A 21,589-nucleotide genomic window follows, 5' to 3' on the forward strand; every position below is an offset into this window, starting at 1 on the left:
AATATACTTATTATAATTATACACATACAAAGGACAGACAGTTCAAAGACTGCTGTCAGGGTGTAAATACAGATTCATCAGGCCCCCTCCCATCTTAAGTGGCCGCCCCCCCCCCCTTAATCCGGCACCTCCATGTTGTGGGTGGATACTGATAGACGTGGGCCATATTTCGTTTAAATGGATAAGTATATTCTCTCTCTCTCTCTCTCTCTCTCTCTCTCTCTCTCTCTCTCTCTCTCATTGTTATGTTTATATTTAAAATACCAGATCAAATGCACACTGCTATTAAAGAAACACGCCAATGACACTGCATTTTTTTCGACGTACATAAATGAAGTATAGGTCTACTCTTCGTTTTAATAATATTGTATGGGCAAATGTAAGAGAAAGTAAATCATGTCACAACGTTTGTATTTCGAGTGATTTCTCTCGAACAGCCATTAGCGGAAGCTCGACATAATGATCATATTTGGCATTCTTGTGCGTGTCTGTCGGTAAGTCTGTCTACACCCTAGACTACCCACAATGTTGCATTTTTTAAAATTTTAAAAGTCTTTTCTTTCGATGCAAAGAGACTTATTGAAATCATTCAGTTTTTCATGGAGATAATGTTTCAAATACATTTGTAAAGGAAGATGACCCATAAGATGGCCGACGGTGATTTAAAGGGAAGTATTGTAATAAATTTGGAGTATGCGCATTTGATTGTAGCGCCCAGTTTTAAGGAATTCTTAGATTTGTGTGATTACTTGTGTGATTATTGGAATTCGACGCAATGGAAATATCCTTAGCCCGAAATAATTAGCCAATTACTAGGAGCAAACGTTACTGAGTGACGTGTTAGTGAGTTTGCATGATGCTATGTTTCACTAGTAGTCAATTCAGGTCAAAACCGAATGAATGTCCCTGTCTCAAGATAGTCCATATTAAAATCTAGTGGTGTACATTGATGATATGACTGCAGAGGCAGTATTTACGGTAGGAAACCGGTAAATTACACAAAGGAATAAATAAGAAGGGACTCTGCAGACACCGTTCATGTCGCCATGGGACAAATATAGTGCAGTTATATTGGCGAAATGTGCCTGGAAAGCATACATTGACTGGCCTAAAGTGGTGGAGTTAAAATAGTTCCCAGTTTTAGTGGATATTTATATATTTTCTACGGCTTGAACGGCTGGCGGTACGGAAACCTGATGGAGATAAACCATGCAGATGTGTGGCTGATAGATATTTGGCAGGTTGTTTTATCTGTTGTCTTCCATTAACTAGAGTAAAATTTAGGTATAGAATGGACACTTCGGGCTTTCTAATTTACAATTGAAGTTGTATGGAAGTCTTTGGAAAGTTGGGGTATACTTATGACTTCTAGCGGAAATCGCGCCAGGGTTTTACATCCGCTCCGTCAAGTAATGACCCATGGCTTGTAACATTATTTTTTAAAAACTTATACTATATCATGTGAAGCGTGTCTATTCGTAACAATATAAACTAAATCTAAATATTGTACTGTATCTATTCGTGATTACAGAACACACAACTTCGAAAAAAAGTAGGCACTTATTTAACTACGCACTGTGCGACGGCAGACCTAGGCGTATTAAGTCTGTCTCCCTTCATATGAAATATCGCATGAACAGTGTAAACCCTGATATGGATGTACACTGTTAAATAGGGGTAAGATGCACATTGCATGCCAGTAAATACTGCATATACCAAACTATTTTAACACATATTTATTCTGCTCAAAATTGAATCGTGTGACATATTGAAATTGAAGTTATTATTTCGCAGCACTAGAAATGAATTACTTATGTATTCATGCACCCTTCTTGTTTGCTTTGATGTTGCTTATAAACAACATCTAAAATCGTTGTGTCGTTTATTTCTTAAAATCTGCAATAAAGTTTACAACTGTGTGTACTTATAAGAATTGAGCTTCATAGTTTACATAATTCATGCTTTAAGAAGATTGAAATTGAATCATACACTGCGTAAACGGTCTTTAAAGCTTCATGACTTCAGGAATCATGGAAAGTAAATTTTACAAAACCTATCTGTGATCATTAAAACAAAATTCTAAAGTTAAGTGATATGATTATCGATTTTTTCAACCTTTAATTAAGACAAAACAAAAAACAGAAACAGACCAAACACACAAGAAGAACAAAATACAACAAAAGAGACCGTTTTAATTTGTAGCAAAATAAAATCTACAGATTCCAGTTAATGTTACCTTTCCTCAAAAGGCGATCCTAATATCAGACACAGACTTTATTTAATCCAATCGGAAGATGTTTTCAATGCGCATCCTTTGCATGTCTTTATTTTTTTCTTTTTGTTTAAACAAAATTTGTGGTTTCATTTTTATTAGTAGTAGTAGTAGTATATGTCATTCTCACAAGCGCCGAAAACCTAATAAAATACGGTGTATAACATTTCGTAAATCCTCCTCAAGTTCGGACTCTCATTCACCTACAGTTCATAAAATTGTAACTACACTATTCCCATCAGCTAAATAATCAATATGGTGCTTCTCTAGTTACATCAGGCCTGTTTTATTTTAGTCAAGTGATTACAAAATGGTTCCAATATAGATGAGATTTTATGATTAGACACAGTATAATATATCCATGGGATCTTGTGTAGTATGCCTTTATCCAAGGCAGAAGTATTGGCAATTCGCCAGGATCAAGAAAGGTTCCTTGTCGTGACTGAAATCCAACACCTCATGCCAAGTTGATAGTAATCTTGTCAAACCAAAAGCTGAGACAATTGTTATTCACATAATGTGAATATTTACTTTAATGTATTTGAATAATAATAATATTAATAATAATAATAATAAACTTACCGGCAGTTCTGCACTGGATGTTTGGTGGAATCTGATAGCAAGCTTCACAGAGACCCGTGAGGAAGTCACACGTGCCGTCCATGCAAGTCTCTGTGCACGTTACGTTACACATGTAACCAGTCATGCCGGGTTTACACATGTCAATACATGTGCCGTTTGTCTTGTTACATGCTCCATTCCCTGCACAATATAAACTGCATTTATACTGGCAGTTGTCACCGTAAAATCCAGTCAAACAAGCCTCACAGAAACCATTCAATCGTTCACACTTGGCGTTTATGCAGTTTGTGTTATCACATCCTATCGAGCAATATTCGCCATAGAAACCATCGCTGCATCCCAATAAACAAGATCCAGTTGTAAAATTACATGTCACAGTGCCTTCAATTTTAGCACAGTTGACGGAGCATTCCGCAAGACAAAGCTCTTTGTAATAGCCGGGGTTACAACCATGTTCACAGAAACCGGTCGAGCGATTACAAAGTCCTTCAAGGCAATTGCTGCAACTCTTGTCACACATTTCACCATACCAGTATGCTTGACAGCCATTTGGATCTGTGCAAACACCAGTCGTTCTGTCACACCGTCCGTTGTAACAGTTCGTGCAAGTGAGGTTACACTGATCACCGTATGAATAATCTTTACACCCGAAGTCACAAAATCCTGTCTCCACTACGCATGTGGCTTTTGTGTCATTCAAGCCTACTGCACAGTTTACAGGGCATGAGTTGTTGCAACTGAAACCATAATATCCAGGGTCACACCGATCACACACTCCTGTTACTCTATTGCACGTGACACAGGCCATGTAGGGACATGGAATCTTGCACATATCACCATAGTAACCCTCGTGGCAACCGTTGATACAATAACCAGTCTGTAAGCAAGTTCGAAGCCGGCAACGCTCATTGCACAGTTCACAGTTGGTATCATTAATGAAGTATCCGCTACCGCATTCGGCGCACGAAAGAAGACTATTGGTGTAGTTGCATCTTTTGCAATTAGGAATCGTACATTGTTCTGTGCATCGGTTGCCAAAATATCCATATGCGCAGTCGAACAGGCATTTACCTGAAACAACATAAAAGAGCATGTGCGTTAGAACAAACATATCATGTTTCACAAGCTATTATCAAACAACAACAACAAAAACAGCAATAATAATAATAATAATAATAATAATAATAATTGTTATTATTAGTAGTAGTAGTAGTATTTGTATAACTTCAATTACCCGAGCCCTGATTCTATGAAAGGACCTTTTCAGAAGTTCAAACGTCCAAACATCGGGGAGAGAATGTGGCAAAGGATAAGAGAGTGCCGTGAAATATAGGGGGGCTAGAGGGACAAGGGTATGGGGGCACCGTAAAATGTCGCTCATAATCACTTTAACTGATTTTGGTATCGCAGTGATTGGAATAAGACCACCTACGTTATGTCCTCACGTGAAGTTTCCCACTGTTCTTGGGGAATGTATTAATTATCTATATTTTTACTATCAACGTCATCTCTGGTATTAACCGATCAGACGTCACTATTCGTTGTTTCGACAACATGGTTTGACTCTACATTTTACCTTGTGCCTAGTATACGCACTTATTAGACTGTGCCAGTTACTTTTTCCTTCTTCCAGATATTTGTAATCACTTCATAGCATAACAAAATTCTTTCCCAAAATCTAATCTTTTTTCAGGTAAAATGTAAATTGTTATAGTTAAGATTTCTGACATTAGACTGGGGATAAAGTCCAAGTAAACTAAACGTTCACACCTTCAGGAAACAGAGTACAGACCGGTTTGATTAAAGTTATGAAGTATTCTTTCCAACAGAAGTGTATCTTGCTCGAACACTCGAGCTTTCTATTTCTTTTCTTTCCTACTAAAAATGCGAATCCTCCATCCCACTGTTGTGTTTTATCAAATAGTATTCAGTTTAGAGACAACGGTCTTGCGATCGAAGATATCAGGATTTTAATGATGGCTTGATGTCGAGAATAGATTTTTTAAGCAACATGTTAGCGGAGCCTGCTGATCATACGCTTACTACATTGAACGGACAATTAACGTCCTAAATTGCAAGAATCTTATCCCCATTTGAATAAACTTTCAAATATACTGTCGAAATATAGCCAAAAGTCTAATCCTCTGTGGCATCCATGACGTCAAAATGGCGTCGCAGTATCCAACAATACATCGTGGATTTGACTGCCATCAGGACCAATTAGAGGGAGGGGGCATATGGATTGTGTCTCAACCCCTAAAGGCCTCAGTTTTTACCAGTTATTTTTAGATCTCTTAAATACTCTCATTGTGTTTGTGGTTGTCTTTTAAATATCTATGTTGTAAATTATACGGGCTTGTTCTGGCATTCATTTCCCATTTTCAGAATAACCTGGACATATGGGCTTCAGACTCTGGAATTAGCACTGTCCTGTCTCAACCTCGTAAGGGGAATGACTGCCATAAATTTGTATGTTCAAACAATAAAAACCTCGTAAAATTATATGGAAAGTCAGTTGATCACTTTTAGATAGTTACAAAGTACATTTTGCAAAAGAGTTTTAATTTGTATTCAGGAGACTACAGACCGACGGAAGACGGAAATACTGTACATTTATGAATGATCTTGGGTCTGTTGAAAGGATAAAGAGTCACGTCAGGGAATTTCCAACAAGTGTTTGGAGCTAGGTACTTATTCACCCTTTGTCCAAATTTTCATCAAAAGAAGATCATTTATTTAATTTTAAAAATTTAAAGTGCGAAATAATTCAATTGGTGAAAAGTCATATTTATATTAAGATTGTGACATAAGTCTCCGCCCTCCCGAAACACTAAAATAAGTTGTGCATCTACAGTTTTGAACAGCAACTTCCGGGATTGATTTCATTTAGATAAGCGAGTGCTGATGACATTACGACTTACCCGTCCTGGGATCACATGTCACTGCGCTGCCATTCTCTGCACAGTGGGTGGGGCAAGGCAGGCACATGGCTGGGTCGGCGTCCGAAAGGTAATACCCGGCAGAACACACGTAACATTGGTTGTTGTCACAGTCCTTGCAGGAATCACGGCAACATTTTATGTTGCCATTAACATTCCTTTCAGTGTATAACGAAACACATCTCGTGCATGTGGGAACGTTGTTAGAGATCGTGCATATTCCACAATTAACCCGAATTTCTGTGCACGAATTGTTACACCAAGCTCCATAGTAACCATTTTTGCAGCCATTGCTACAAGCACCCGTGGTAGCATTACAAACTACCAATCCAACAGTATTAACTTCACACTGGTTGTTGCAGCATTCCTCGTTATATCGCATTGTTGTATTACAGTCCTGAGTGCAGCTTGACGGACAGACTGCAACGATAAAATTATTACAATAAAATTCGAAAACACTTGTATACCCTAACTTGTTTTCATTGACTTAAAAAAGCAAAACCCCAATAAATTAAAATAGGAAAAGCATCTGAATAATCTGAGGAGATCACGGATTTGACCGAGGTGAAAACTCGGTCTTAATCCTTCAAGCAGTCATAAATGTAAGGGCCTCATTTTTGACTGCTGATAGTGTTCTACACTAAAATGATGTTTTAAAGGTATTATTGAAGTACTTTGTTTTAAAATATGTTAACATGCACGTGGTGATTAATTAAGCATAGTGTTTTGAATTGGTATTTGTTTGTTAAAAGTGTTGTGCTTATATCATGAAAGACCGAGTCACTCTCTTCATCGAATGATGCGGTCCTCCTCAGCAATAAATTTCATTAGGTCAAGAAAAACCCGCTTAAGAAAACATTTCAAATTAATTATTGATCATAGTTTTCCTTTTTTATCAACTCTACCCACAGAAACTGCATGCTATCAACGAAATTTAATTTGTTCAAAAGAAAACGTCATATATGTTGCCATAATCTTAGCTATGCAGTTTTGTTTTTGTTTGAAACTTTTCCTGCTTCGATCATGATAAGATGTCCATTACACCGACAACAATTATGAAAAACCAGGATTTTATTATTTCATATGGAATAATTTTTACTTTAAATTATATTTCTTACTTGTTGCTCCGCCATATTTCCCACGTATATAATAATAATAATAATAATAATAATAATGACGACGACGACGATGATGGCGATGTTGACTTAGTACAGCGCTTAATCTTTTGAAGCTCTAAGACTAAGCGCTTTACAAAACTAGATAACACATAAAACATGTATAACAACATTACAAAAAAAGGACATGAAATTACAAATCAAAAACATGCTGACAGTAATGAAGTGAGTAAACGTTATTAAGTCTTTAAGATTGTTCATTTAGTCAAAATAAGTGAGTTTTAAGAGCACTCTTGAATGGGGTCACAGTGTCCCTGTGTCTAAGATCAATGGACAACTCACAGCTTGGTCACGTAGTTGGACTCTGGTACACAACATAACGTTGGCAGGATGGCTTAGTGGGAACAAGGAGAATACTGGTGTCCGAAGAAGAGCGCAAGTTTCTAGATGAGATATACACATGGGTGAGGTCTGACAGGTATATTATACTGGAGCAAGTCAGTAAAATGTAGCATAGTGAACATATCGTGTGTTTGATTACAGAGAGGGTAGGGGGTGTTGTGCTTAGTTATTCGTACTCTGAGGATGATTCGAGCAGCGTGTTCTGATCTTTTCGAAGTTTATGTTGTCGTTACTGAGACGAAACAAATACAAGTGAATTATAATGGTCCAGCCTTGAAAGTACTGTTGCGAGATACCACTGGCCTTTAACTTGGTGACAATTAAATGACACACCATGCACTTTGTGGCCGATAAACTCTCCTTAGAATAAAGGTCCTTTTAAATTTAGACCTTAACTCCAAGAGGTCTCTGTGATGCACCGATGAAGTGGGGAATCGTTACAATAAGAATGGGTCTACGCATAAAGTGAGGAATCCTTACAATAAGAATGGGACTACGCATAAAGTGAGGAATCCTTACAATAAGAATGGGACTACGCATAAAGTGAGGAATCCTTACAATAAGAATGGATCTACGCATAAAGTGAGGAATCCTTACAATAAGAATGGATCTACGCATATAGTGAGGAATCATTACAATAAGAATGGGACTACGCATAAAGTGAGGAATCATTACAATAAGAATGGGACTACGCATAAAGTGAGGAATCATTACAATAAGAATGGATCTACGCATATAGTGAGGAATCCTTACAATAAGAATGGATCTACGCATAAAGTGAGGAATCCTTACAATAAGAATGGATCTACGCATAAAGTGAGGAATCCTTACAATAAGAATGGATCTACGCATAAAGTGAGGAATCCTTACAATAAGAATGGGACTACGCATAAAGTGAGGAATCATTACAATAAGAATGGGACATGAAACGCAGACTCAAATTTAAGTTTCATCTGTTTTATTAACATTTTAAAAAAATCATATCCAGTAAAAAAAAATTAAGACTCAAATATCAAATGCATCACTTCTGTATAATAACTCATGGAATTGATATCACAGTAGTAATTCGCATTTGGACAAACATAGTTAATTTAAAGAACACTTTATTATGATAGAAGCTGACATAAACATTTACAGATATCAAAGTTTTAATGTTCAGACTTTATACTAAAACCACTGTTTTGTGGTAGACAGAACAATAATTGCAATGCCATTAGCTGGTAAAGGAAAGTAACATTTCCATTGATCAGAATGTTACCACGTGATCAAAATGAATTGCGTTTATTTCTGTATGACCTGTAAGAAGAACTACTTTTCTAAGAACACCCACTTCTATAAATAGAGCCACGAGTACAGCATAACATAAACACTACCAGTGAAGGCAGACACGAAGTAAGCACTAAAGGAAAAGAACGTTCTAACAATTTTTTTTAAAAAACATTGAATAAATTTGGTTTTCATTTGTTGAAGGACTGGTAGAATGATGACCTTATTACGATAAAGCAGGACAATCCCAACTGCTATGAATAGCTACGTAACAGAAAACCCCAAACATGTATTACTACGCTCAATTAAGATTTCTGTGTTTTAGTGATGCAAACAAAATAACATAACGAATAACTGGAATTTCAATTAGGAGAGTTTAACGTTGTTTTTTATTTTTCTTCTGAGGTTGTCGTGGTATAAACTGTCAGTTGCCGACTCGCACAGCTTACATAACGCCCTTCGGGCGTTATTTGCTGTGTGAGTCGGCAAATGACAGTTTATACCACGTTAAACTCTGAAGAAACAACGTTAAACTCTTAAATCATATGGTCTGCAAGAAGCACTTGACTTCATCTCACAAGATCATGGAAAATAATCTCTTTACCTGATTAAGCAGATATTCTTTAAAATGTGTGATATCGTAAGCGACCATTAAGCCAGATAACGAAGGGAATGTTCCAAATGTTCCCAACCTGGAAATGAGACTGAAACCAATGATTGTTTATACAGTGCAGTGCATTCGCCATTATATGCGGTGCAAACGCCTTTATATGCGATCCGTTTATTATCATGTGCAGTTCAAATTATATGCAGGACACACACCTTTATATGCAGTCCATTTAACATTATATGCAATACAAACACCTGTATATGCAGTGTAAACGCTTTTATGTGTAGTGCTTTTAACATTATCATGATGATGTAAACTACGTCGGAAATCTTACAGACATTACCGATAAGTGCTTGACTGATTGATTGATTTTATTTTTAACGGCGCATCCGCACTGTAAGGCTATTTAGCGCCAAACAAAATGTTATATGTATAATCTTTTAAATATTATGATAAGTCTCACATCGACCAGAAATTTTAAAACACAAATAGTTGAAATTAAAACGGTAAGATGGTAACGGTGAAAAATAAAGCTTCCCGATCAAGGGGGGATGTAAATGTTGTATGTTGGTGAAAAATGATGAAAAGGTATTAAAAAGGGACGGTATATATCTTGCATAAAACTGCACAAGGTGACAGCATAAAAGTTAGAGTTTAGAGTAAATATTTACTGCTTTCAGGAACTCTATAATACGAGTGATGTTTATAGTATCAAAAAGTTCTTTCATGTCATGCACTATGTAATAACTATCGCGCGTAGGTTGCAGGTCAAAACACTCTATCATAAAGTGCTTAACAGTGAATGGTTCATTACAAGAAATGCACTCTGGTGGGTCTTCACCTTTTAGTATGTAGGAATGGGTGATATAAGTATGACCAATTCACTCTGGTGGGTCTTCACCTTTTAGTATGTGGGAATGGGTGATATAAGTATGACCAATGCACTCTGGTGGGTCTTCACCTTTTAGTATGTGGGAATGGGTGATATAAGTATGACCAATGCATTCTGGTGGGTCTTCACCTTTTAGTATGTAGGAATGGGTGATATAAGTATGACCAATTCACTCTGGTGGGTCTTCACCTTTTAGTATGTAGGAATGGGTGATATAAGTATGACCAATTCACTCTGGTGGGTCTTCACCTTTTAGTATGTAGGAATGGGTGATATAAGTATGACCAATGCACTCTGGTGGGTCTTCACCTTTTAGTATGTAGGAATGGGTGATATAAGTATGACCAATGCACTCTGGTGGGTCTTCACCTTTTAGTATGTAGGAATGGGTGATATAAGTATGACCAATGCACTCTGGTGGGTCTTCACCTTTTAGTATGTAGGAATGGGTGATATAAGTATGACCAATGCACTCTGGTGGGTCTTCACCTTTTAGTATGTAGGAATGGGTGATATAAGTATGACCAATGCACTCTGGTGGGTCTTCACCTTTTAGTATGTAGGAATGGGTGATATAAGTATGACCAATGCACTCTGGTGGGTCTTCACCTTTTAGTATGTAGGAATGGGTGATATAAGTATGACCAATGCACTCTGGTGGGTCTTCACCTTTTAGTATGTAGGAATGGGTGATATAAGTATGACCAATGCACTCTGGTGGGTCTTCACCTTTTAGTATGTAGGAATGGGTGATATAAGTATGACCAATGCACTCTGGTGGGTCTTCACCTTTTAGTATGTAGGAATGGGTGATATAAGTATGACCAATGCACTCTGGTGGGTCTTCACCTTTTAGTATGTAGGAATGGGTGATATAAGTATGACCAATGCACTCTGGTGGGTCTTCACCTTTTAGTATGTAGGAATGGGTGATATAAGTATGACCAATGCACTCTGGTGGGTCTTCACCTTTTAGTATGTAGGAATGGGTGATATAAGTATGACCAATGCACTCTGGTGGGTCTTCACCTTTTAGTATGTAGGAATGGGTGATATAAGTATGACCAATGCACTCTGGTGGGTCTTCACCTTTTAGTATGTAGGAATGGGTGATATAAGTATGACCAATGCACTCTGGTGGGTCTTCACCTTTTAGTATGTAGGAATGGGTGATATAAGTATGACCAATGCACTCTGGTGGGTCTTCACCTTTTAGTATGTAGGAATGGGTGATATAAGTATGACCAATGCACTCTGGTGGGTCTTCACCTTTTAGTATGTAGGAATGGGTGATATAAGTATGACCAATGCACTCTGGTGGGTCTTCACCTTTTAGTATGTAGGAATGGGTGATATAAGTATGACCAATGCACTCTGGTGGGTCTTCACCTTTTAGTATGTAGGAATGGGTGATATAAGTATGACCAATGCACTCTGGTGGGTCTTCACCTTTTAGTATGTAGGAATGGGTGATATAAGTATGACCAATGCACTCTGGTGGGTCTTCACCTTTTAGTATGTAGGAATGGGTGATATAAGTATGACCAATGCACTCTGGTGGGTCTTCACCTTTTAGTATGTAGGAATGGGTGATATAAGTATGACCAATGCACTCTGGTGGGTCTTCACCTTTTAGTATGTAGGAATGGGTGATATAAGTATGACCAATGCACTCTGGTGGGTCTTCACCTTTTAGTATGTAGGAATGGGTGATATAAGTATGACCAATGCACTCTGGTGGGTCTTCACCTTTTAGTATGTAGGAATGGGTGATATAAGTATGACCAATGCACTCTGGTGGGTCTTCACCTTTTAGTATGTAGGAATGGGTGATATAAGTATGACCAATGCACTCTGGTGGGTCTTCACCTTTTAGTATGTAGGAATGGGTGATATAAGTATGACCAATGCACTCTGGTGGGTCTTCACCTTTTAGTATGTAGGAATGGGTGATATAAGTATGACCAATGCACTCTGGTGGGTCTTCACCTTTTAGTATGTAGGAATGGGTGATATAAGTATGACCAATGCACTCTGGTGGGTCTTCACCTTTTAGTATGTAGGAATGGGTGATATAAGTATGACCAATGCACTCTGGTGGGTCTTCACCTTTTAGTATGTAGGAATGGGTGATATAAGTATGACCAATGCACTCTGGTGGGTCTTCACCTTTTAGTATGTAGGAATGGGTGATATAAGTATGACCAATGCACTCTGGTGGGTCTTCACCTTTTAGTATGTAGGAATGGGTGATATAAGTATGACCAATGCACTCTGGTGGGTCTTCACCTTTTAGTATGTAGGAATGGGTGATATAAGTATGACCAATGCACTCTGGTGGGTCTTCACCTTTTAGTATGTAGGAATGGGTGATATAAGTATGACCAATGCACTCTGGTGGGTCTTCACCTTTTAGTATGTAGGAATGGGTGATATAAGTATGACCAATGCACTCTGGTGGGTCTTCACCTTTTAGTATGTAGGAATGGGTGATATAAGTATGACCAATGCACTCTGGTGGGTCTTCACCTTTTAGTATGTAGGAATGGGTGATATAAGTATGACCAATGCACTCTGGTGGGTCTTCACCTTTTAGTATGTAGGAATGGGTGATATAAGTATGACCAATTCTGATTCTTGCAATAAGTGCCGAAATAAAATATACCGACAGAAGAGCATGTATTGCGTTCACCGTCAAATATGTGGTCCGCCAAGCTGAAGCTTGCCTTGGAAGAAATTGGTCTTGGAACGTTGTTCCAACGATTTTATTAGAAAAGGATCGACAACAGTGCCTTTGAGATGGTGCCCGATTCCGACTTATTTGAATGGGAGTAGACACCATTGGTGACCAAGTACAACTAAAAGATAAAATCAGAAAGGTCAAATCGGCGATGATGCGACTCCAGATATGGACACTATGGTAAAGCTATCTAACACAGGTTTTATATTTTGTTATATATTAATCGGTACCGAGTCCACTTGGTTAACATTTGTCAATTATTGCAAGATTACGAATAAATAGGGGTGAAACGATACGTTTTCCTCACGATATGTACGCATCGTGATACGGGGCTCATGATACGAGACATATCGCGATACGTGACTTGCTCCTTTTGAAAATGAAGGTTACAGTACATATAACATTGTAGAACTGTATCCAGTAAAGTGTCATGCTACTATGAAACATGAGAGATATAAAAAAAATAATTAATTGTTTAAACTTGTAAGTTTTTCTTTATAAATCTCAAAAAAATCAACTGCTTGAAAACTCAGCATATTTTATTAAATTTTTTATCAATAAATTAAACAAGCATCATCAAAATAATTAATTGATGAGCACAGTAAATTTTAGAAGCAATGAAATTAGAGACTTAAATTAGCTTTTATCCATTGAAAAAAAAAACGTGTATAGCTCTTCAGTAAAATAGTCAGTGATACAAGTTTCGTGAATGTTTATCCATCCAGTACAGTGTTCCCACTACATTTTTGGATGCGGTGTTTGTACCCCTGACTTTGGGAAACTGGAGCAATGATTACAAACTGGAGTTAGACATAATGAATGACCAATAAAGACTGGTATAAGTGTAATCTATTGAAATCTTTTTTTAAAGCATCACAGTGATTGGTGTAATAATCGTAAATGACATGGTTTCAGATGCTGCTGAAATAAATGATTTATTATAAAAATACGTCTTATGCGCGCGATATAATCCACAAATACATACACTCTGGGCACTTTTCTGACCTGACGTTTCCAGAATACTTTTCGCACGTATATTTTGTCACAACCTTGACTTTTCTTTTAGATTAGGTTCAACGATACTAATTTCGTTTAAAGCTAAAACATTGCTATCATTTTTGGGATTTAATTGCGTCAAAATATTTGTTGACTCGTGTGCTGGACGCCATTTTGAATCTCATTATCGGTCTTCTACGGATTTTTTATGTTTAAAAAAAATTTCGCTATTATGCAAACTATATTTTGATGTTAAAAATGATGAAAGGACTATATTTTTGTAAACTTTTCGTTTCACGCACGCATAAAAATGACGTCATAATATTACACTTTTTCATTCAGGCTGAATTCGGAAGTATCTTTGCTACTCCGCCATTTCCGTGACCAAACAATTTTATTGCGAAGAAAAACGGAAAAAGCCGAGCGTTATCTTGATTGTATTTAATTTTGCCGGAGTCTTACGGCATGTTGCGAGGCTTTCTTCTCGGCTTTTTTCCGCGTGTTTCTAATATAATTTTGTTACGTACATCCACGTTCTTGATACAAGTTTCACGCGTGAATCCTGTGATATTTATATGAATTACATACATACGTATGTGAATCGGAACTGAGGATGTTCTAATAGTAAGAACTTTTACGCTATTTAACTTAGTATTTAATAATTAGAAGTCATTCATTTAAATTCCACGATCCCACGGCAGAAAACCGAACCGAACCAGTAGCTATTTACCTTAATAAGCAATACATAAAGATATTGTGGCTTAATAGTCATGTACTTTCTTTTCTATGACAAAAGTTATTTGACTCCGTGACAAAATTTACTTTTTCAAATTCCATGATTTTTCCAAGAGGGATTTTACTTGCCCATTTCCCCTCATTTTTTAGAGGCTATGGGTGGGTTGAATTCCTTCAGCTGCTTTTTTTTAGAGTTTTTGTTATACCTATCAATGCAAGCAAAATATGTTTTTAACAGTACTCCGTCATCACAGATAATATATTGTAATCTATATTCTATCTTGAAAAAAAGATAACGCCTGTTTTATTTAACACTTTAGTATCCATTGATTTCCTTATGTTTAAAGTGGTCTCCGTGGCTGCGATGTCAGGATCGGTGATCCGTGATCACTCGCCCCTCACCCCTGTGGGTTGATTTGTTGGAGATCTCACATCGTCACAATTCGTATGTGAAAAGCTTGCCAGTAGCATGCAGAAGGTCGGTGGTTCTACTCATGTGCTTCTCTGTGACTGAAAAACAGTCCCTGGAGTCTTCCTCCACCATTATTACTGGTCGTCATGTATAGCCTAATGGATTTGCTGAGAAATGATTTAACCCCCATCCCTTCTGTTTAAAGCTTCAATGACCTTTTATTTAATAATCTGGAAATAATTATCCAAAAATAGTGCAAGTTTGTTTCGTCTTTAATTGCTAAAGATATTAATAATAAGATCGTCAATTTTACAGTTTTAATTTCATTTTCATTCAGCGGTTTTACCGGTAAGGCACTCGCAACTTCTCGGTCTATCCTGCGGATCACACCTCGAATGTATGCCGATATCTGTCATTAGCTGCCATTCAGGCGATCTCTGTTATTTACTTAACAAGTATTGATTGAGATGTTGCAAATGCACACAACTATTTCTTCATTCGCAACTTCTCTGTCAATCCAATAGTCAAATGCCAAGGTTAAATGAAATAAGTGCTGTTTCTATTTCTGCGAAAAAATGGAACATTATTTTGAAAACTGCAACGCTTACCTAACATCCGAGGCACAGTGTTGTCTTGCAAATATAGCCGATATGATCCGAATCAGGGTATAGGACACACGGTATTAATTGTATGGAAAATGGAAACCAGACTGGAAATGGGTTTGACCACGATTGGTTGATAGTGAAAGTTATTTTGAAGGAAAAAGAATCTTTTGAGGGCTTGTCCTAGTTGTAACTGAAAACAATAGAGACTTTATTTTCTTAACGGAATTTTAGTCCTTTAACAGCATTCAGCTTGGTACACTCATTACTGATATTAGCACCTGACTCTTGGGTGAGGAATTGAAAGCACATGTTTCAAACAAATGTAGATCCAGAAAATGCCGAGGCTCATATCCTTTTCTCTACACAGAAGCTGTCACCCAGGTTTCATCTATACTAATAAATATAGGTTTGATCATGAGCATTCAGAAATATAAAAGTTATTGAATTTTTAACATCATGGTGTTTGCATAGGTTTGCTATGGGGACTGAATTACTAGCATGAGTCCTGTATGATGGGACATGTATTTCACGGTAGTATTTTGTAGGATGGAAATCAGATAGTGTTACAACTCAGTGCAATAGGAGTGTCTACCATTTAGTATCCTTTATAAGCAATTAAGCACGCTCGCTTGCATCTACATACAATAGTTCTCTGTGGAATAGACTGACACACACACACACACACACACACACACACACACACTTTCATGAAGATAGTATTAATGCACCAATATAATTTTGCTTCTTCTTACTTTCGCTGCATTTCTTAAATCGCGTCCATTAGTTGCTGCTATTTCTATATTTGTGCTGTGCTTGAATGTTCTGTCACTTGAAAGTGCTTGAAGTATTACTTTTCAAACGACATGCATTCACAGACCCAAATATACAATTGTTGTATATATATATGCACAGCTTATGTATATCGATAAACAGGTATGCACATCATGAAGAGCAACAAATCTCCTTTTTATTTATAGCTTGCCCTTTTAATTATAGCTTGCCCTTTTATTTATAGCTTGCCCTTTTAATTATAGCTTGCCCTCTTTTAATTATAGCTTGCCCTTTTAATTATAGCTTGCCCTTTTAATTTCCTTCACCTCCAATCCGATTTTATTGAACCGTTTACAAATCCTTAAATCGTGTGCTTATTTAAATTCCGATACGTTAGAAAACATTTTACAAAACAGAACGACACTGAACTTGATTACCATCTTAGGTTTAACTGTAAACCTATTAGATTACGCACAAAAGCAAATTTTTAATGGTGGTGGTATAGCGGATAGAAAAGGGATAGGCAGAGAGATATTCTGATCAATAGTTTGCACATGTATGACAAAACGGGATGAAACGGTATAATACATAACTATTCTGCCTTTTATATGGGAACAACATTATATATCAGTTCTTTAAATTTACTTAATGTTACCTGTATATTAACATATTCTATGGTTAGTTTGCCTAAATTATCAGATATATTCAACAAAGTCCATTTTTACATACTATATTATTTGATAATAATTTAAAGTTGATATATACTCCATTCAGTGTCAAATTCAGGGTCACATAATGCATGATAATAGTGAAGCAAAAAGGAAATTATTCTATCGTATGCGCACCGTAAGCCTAAATAATTAATTTTGTTGTGAAAATGAAAGAACCGCTGAGAAATCCGCTTAACTATTTTATCAAATATTGTAAACACGTGAATCCAAAACGGATAGACCTTTTCGTTCACCAACACGTTCTTTTCAAATAGTTCACTTTTATATTGCAGTCCATTGTACGTGTCTAAATTGTCTATGCAACTTAATTGTTCATTTCATAAAATAAGCTGAAAGGTAATTCAATGCTTTCGAAAAGGATCTTTGTACTTGTACGCTTTTTTTTTTCTCTCCAATTGCAACAGCATAATAATTCCTTAATAAATTCAGCCTTCCTCAGTGATCGGGACACATGAATGTGCTCATTGAATACATCGCAGACTATGTCCTCGTTTAAGGGTGAATGTATATTCTGAGATAATTTTGAGCGTGATAAATTGGATAGATACCTATTTCAAAATTATACATATCAGTGTATGACATCGATGTATATATATATATATATATATATATATATATATATATATATATATATATAGCTGTCAGCTGAACGTGTAGATCGAAGGAAATGTATGTTTAATGGGTTCAATCAAACAACATAATTTTGGTTATTGCATGGTACGCACGTTTTAAACGTTGCACATTATTTTGTTTAAATATCTCCGAGTTTTCTCTGAAATAAGAAAACGAAATCATTTTTCTCAACTTTTATATTCAAAGTTTTTACTTTCATATATCGCTTAAATTAATCTTAAATTCTTTTATCATCATCAAGATAGCATTTGAATGAAACTGGCGTAAAACACGTATTTTATTAATATTTCTTAACCTAAATAGGCATATTCCACACAAGTTTATTTTAGAAAGTTATCTTGTTCTTGTGAAGCTACGAAGGTCTTCTGAAAAGCAATGAAGTACAATTTAATTTTAATATGGAGCGCACTTACGACACAACTTCGTTCTTTCATAATATGTTTTGAATAACCTTCACCACCACTTGACAAAATATTGCAGTAGGGAAAGCATGCACGCAGTCTGAATATCATCCAGAATGGGATAGTTTTAGGTAACAATGCTTTATCCAGCTTTCCCTTATTATTTCGCCACGTGACGCCCTTGCATTTATATGAATTTATAGGGGTACAAACTTGAAGACTTATGAATAATGTTATATTTTAGCATATACATAAGGAATAAATATTTATATTTTAACTTATTAGTTACATTGTAATCATAATATTTGTACGTATCACTTTCCGGTCCTAAGTTAACATCGGGACAGTTTGTCAGATTGCCAGCTATAAACAATGGCTTTTCAAAGAATGTTTTGATGTATGTCGCAGATTTTATGGCGAGTGTGTAAATTGCTAAAAATAAAACACGTGACATTCTCTGACAGGTATATGTTGGAAATAAAAGGCTCTCGTCTCCAAGGAAGATTTCGTTAAAAAGAGTGTTTGCCTTTAGGAAAACGTAGCACCTATAAGTGGCGTGTATGTTATGTTCTTTGCACGATAATTACAAGAGACTCAATATATACTACCTGGCAAACATTTAAATAGACAAATATAAGTGTTCTCAAATAATTCTATATAGCCAGATTCTCAAAATAGTTTGATGCATGTCAGCGATTTCAAAGTGACTACATAATAAGTGTTAAGTAAATGAATAAAATAAGTGTTCACAAATCCTTGATTTTTCAGTATATATTATTACAAACACTCGTTGAGTTTGAGTATAATTAAATCATTACAAAGCAGTCTATCATCTCTCTCTGTCTATCTCTCTCTCTCTCTATCTCTGTCTCTTTCTCGCTGTCTCTGTCTCTGTCTCTCTCACTCAAACAAAAAATATGGTTATTTCCAAAATATTTTCTACCTATCCCTTGATATGTCTACATACATATACATATATGCTTTTGTTCTTCCAACTATATCTGCATTTTAACAATTTCTATGCTACACAGACATATATATATATATATATATATATATATATATATATATATATATATATATATATATATATTCACACATCTTTGAGTTCTGAGTATAAATAAATTACAAATTTCTTTTACAGCCTTGCTTTCTTATCTTTCTGTCTCTGTCTCTCTGTCTGTCCCACTCTCTCTCTCTCTCTCTCTCTCTCTCTCTCTCTCAACTGTTGTTACTTCCAAAATATGTTATACCTATCCATTTACCTGACATTTACACTTCCGCCTTTGCTTGTCCAACTATATATGCATTCTAACTCTTTCTAATGTACACATATATCTATGTGTATAAATACCTATATTTTTGGATATCTATAAGTATCGGCAAAGGGTTTTACGTCGCCAAAGAGATTCAAAGAAAACAAACATTTCCATAAATATAATGTGATTTCCTAAAGATATACCATGTTTTATGTTATTGTTTTCCTCGTGTTGGGATATTATATTTGCGGTAAGCTCAGATTTTCCTAAGGAAAGTTTAATTTTATAGTCAGCCTGCCCAGGGCAAGCTGCAGCTTATAAAATTTGTAAATCCTTGGTTTTAACTCCTTGCATACAAAATATTTTTATACCAGATTTAGGTGGTGTTTAGAAGGTAAGATGAACCCGATTCTTTTTTTTTGTCACTCATCATACTCAGCACGGCGTGATATTGGAATGCTAAATACGCGAGTGAAGCTTATAATAGATATAAACTAGGATTTTAGTAAATAAAGAATAGCTACAAACTTTCACTTGTGATGTGTGCAGCAAAACTAGGCAAACGCATTAAAGTATTTGCACGTGGAAAAACATAAGGTTTTTTAAATATGGTTTTTATATCTTTTGCAAGGGTACCCAAGAATTAAATTATGCCAGTTTCTTTATATAATCAAGTTTTAATATTTTTTATTTCTAAAGATCCCTTGTTTCTCGTTCCGTAATTGAAATTCTTAGAACATACCATCATAACGTCAAGTTTCAAAACTCTCCACACAGAATCAGAAGGGAAAACATTGCACCACAAAACATACCCTTAAATCAGGAAACAAAAGAACCCAAACTACAACCCACATTGTAACAAACCAGGACCACCCTGATAACACTCCAGATACAAACAAAACTGTCACCCCAAACATACCCAAACCTAATACACACCCCAACACAGAATTAATACAGTAACTAATGAACCTAACAACAGGAACCCTAATACAAGATCTCAGTAGCATAAAGAAAACCCTCAAAACCATTTTCACCATACTAGCTGATTGGATCACAAGACTAACAGATAAAGACAACGTCAAAACTGAATAGTACAAAAAATAATAAAATCACCATCTGGTAATGGAACTGGAGAGGAATCTTTAAAAACCTATCAGAACTGCAGAACAAACTGAACAATACGGCCGTAAAACCAGACGTAATCTGCCTACAGGAAACCCTCATAATACAAGAACACAAACGCCTGCCCAAACTACCCTGTACCATGGTTGACGAAACAGTGCACTATAGCACATAAAGACAAAAATGGGCCTTAAATGAACATAAACACACCAAAAATTATATCTACTTCCAGCAAAAGAGATAAAGAGAAAATACTAAAACAAACTATAAAAACTGTTAAAATTAATCTATGGCAAACCTTTTGCTCTAAACTGAGTCTAAAATCAAACTCAGAACAAATATGGGAGAAGATAAAAGCCATAAAAGAGAAAGCAACTACCTCAGCCCCAAAAATTAAAAATGCCATAACAAATAAAGATAAGGCAGACCTCCTAGCGAGGCATTTTTCGAACATGAGTAGCAACAATAATCACACCAGAAACTTTCAAGAACACAAACAAACTAATGAAGGAAACCCAACCTCAAATGTTTCAAGACCAAGGAACAAAAGAATCTCATCTAAATAGCGACATCACAGTACATGAATGGGAGATAACCCTACGATCCAAAAACGAAACATCCCCTGGTAAGGATCAGTTAGGTTACATTATGTACAAAAAAACTACCTACCAATATAACAATAGCCATAATCAAACTCTTTAATAGGATATGGGATAAAGGCCAACTACCCACCAAATGGAAACATGCCATAGTAATACCAATCCCCAAGCTAGGTAAAGATCCCAACTACATAAATTCGTACCGACCCATCTCCCTTACAAACAATATTTGCAAAATAATAGAGATAATAATCGTAAGAGGTTACAACACGACCTAGAAACCAATAACCTACTCTCCATAAATCAATGTGGCTTTCGGAACAAACGGTTCACCACTGACCAGCTTCTCAGATTGGAAACAGACATCAAACTCGCTTTTAACGCACATAGGAAAACCGATCGCACCCTTATAGCGGTTTTTCTAGACCTAGAAAAAGCGTTCAACCTAGTATGGACCAATGGACTAATGGCCAAATTAAACCAGTTTGGAATAACTGGACGCTTGTT

General features: G+C 36.2%; 1 protein-coding gene across 2 annotated transcripts in view; it reads right to left on the minus strand.

Moving 5' to 3' along the window:
• The window catches only part of LOC149793666 (uncharacterized), a 64,860-nt gene extending 58,660 nt beyond the window's left edge, over nucleotides 1-6,200 (minus strand). For both annotated transcript variants that reach the window (XM_089967651.1, XM_089967650.1), the window contains exons 1-2: nucleotides 5,776-6,200; nucleotides 2,855-3,925 (exon numbers count right to left, since the gene is read on the minus strand). In XM_089967651.1, the coding sequence (XP_089823777.1) occupies nucleotides 2,855-3,925; nucleotides 5,776-6,175 (1,471 nt within the window). In that variant the 5' untranslated portion in view covers nucleotides 6,176-6,200. The remainder of the gene's footprint in view (nucleotides 1-2,854; nucleotides 3,926-5,775) is intronic.
• Between the last annotated feature and the right edge of the window lie 15,389 nt (nucleotides 6,201-21,589).

Source organism: Sinohyriopsis cumingii, chromosome 8, assembly GCF_028554795.1.
Source record: "Sinohyriopsis cumingii isolate HCF-2022 chromosome 8, ASM2855479v2, whole genome shotgun sequence".
Classification (NCBI taxonomy): domain Eukaryota; kingdom Metazoa; phylum Mollusca; class Bivalvia; order Unionida; family Unionidae; genus Sinohyriopsis; species Sinohyriopsis cumingii.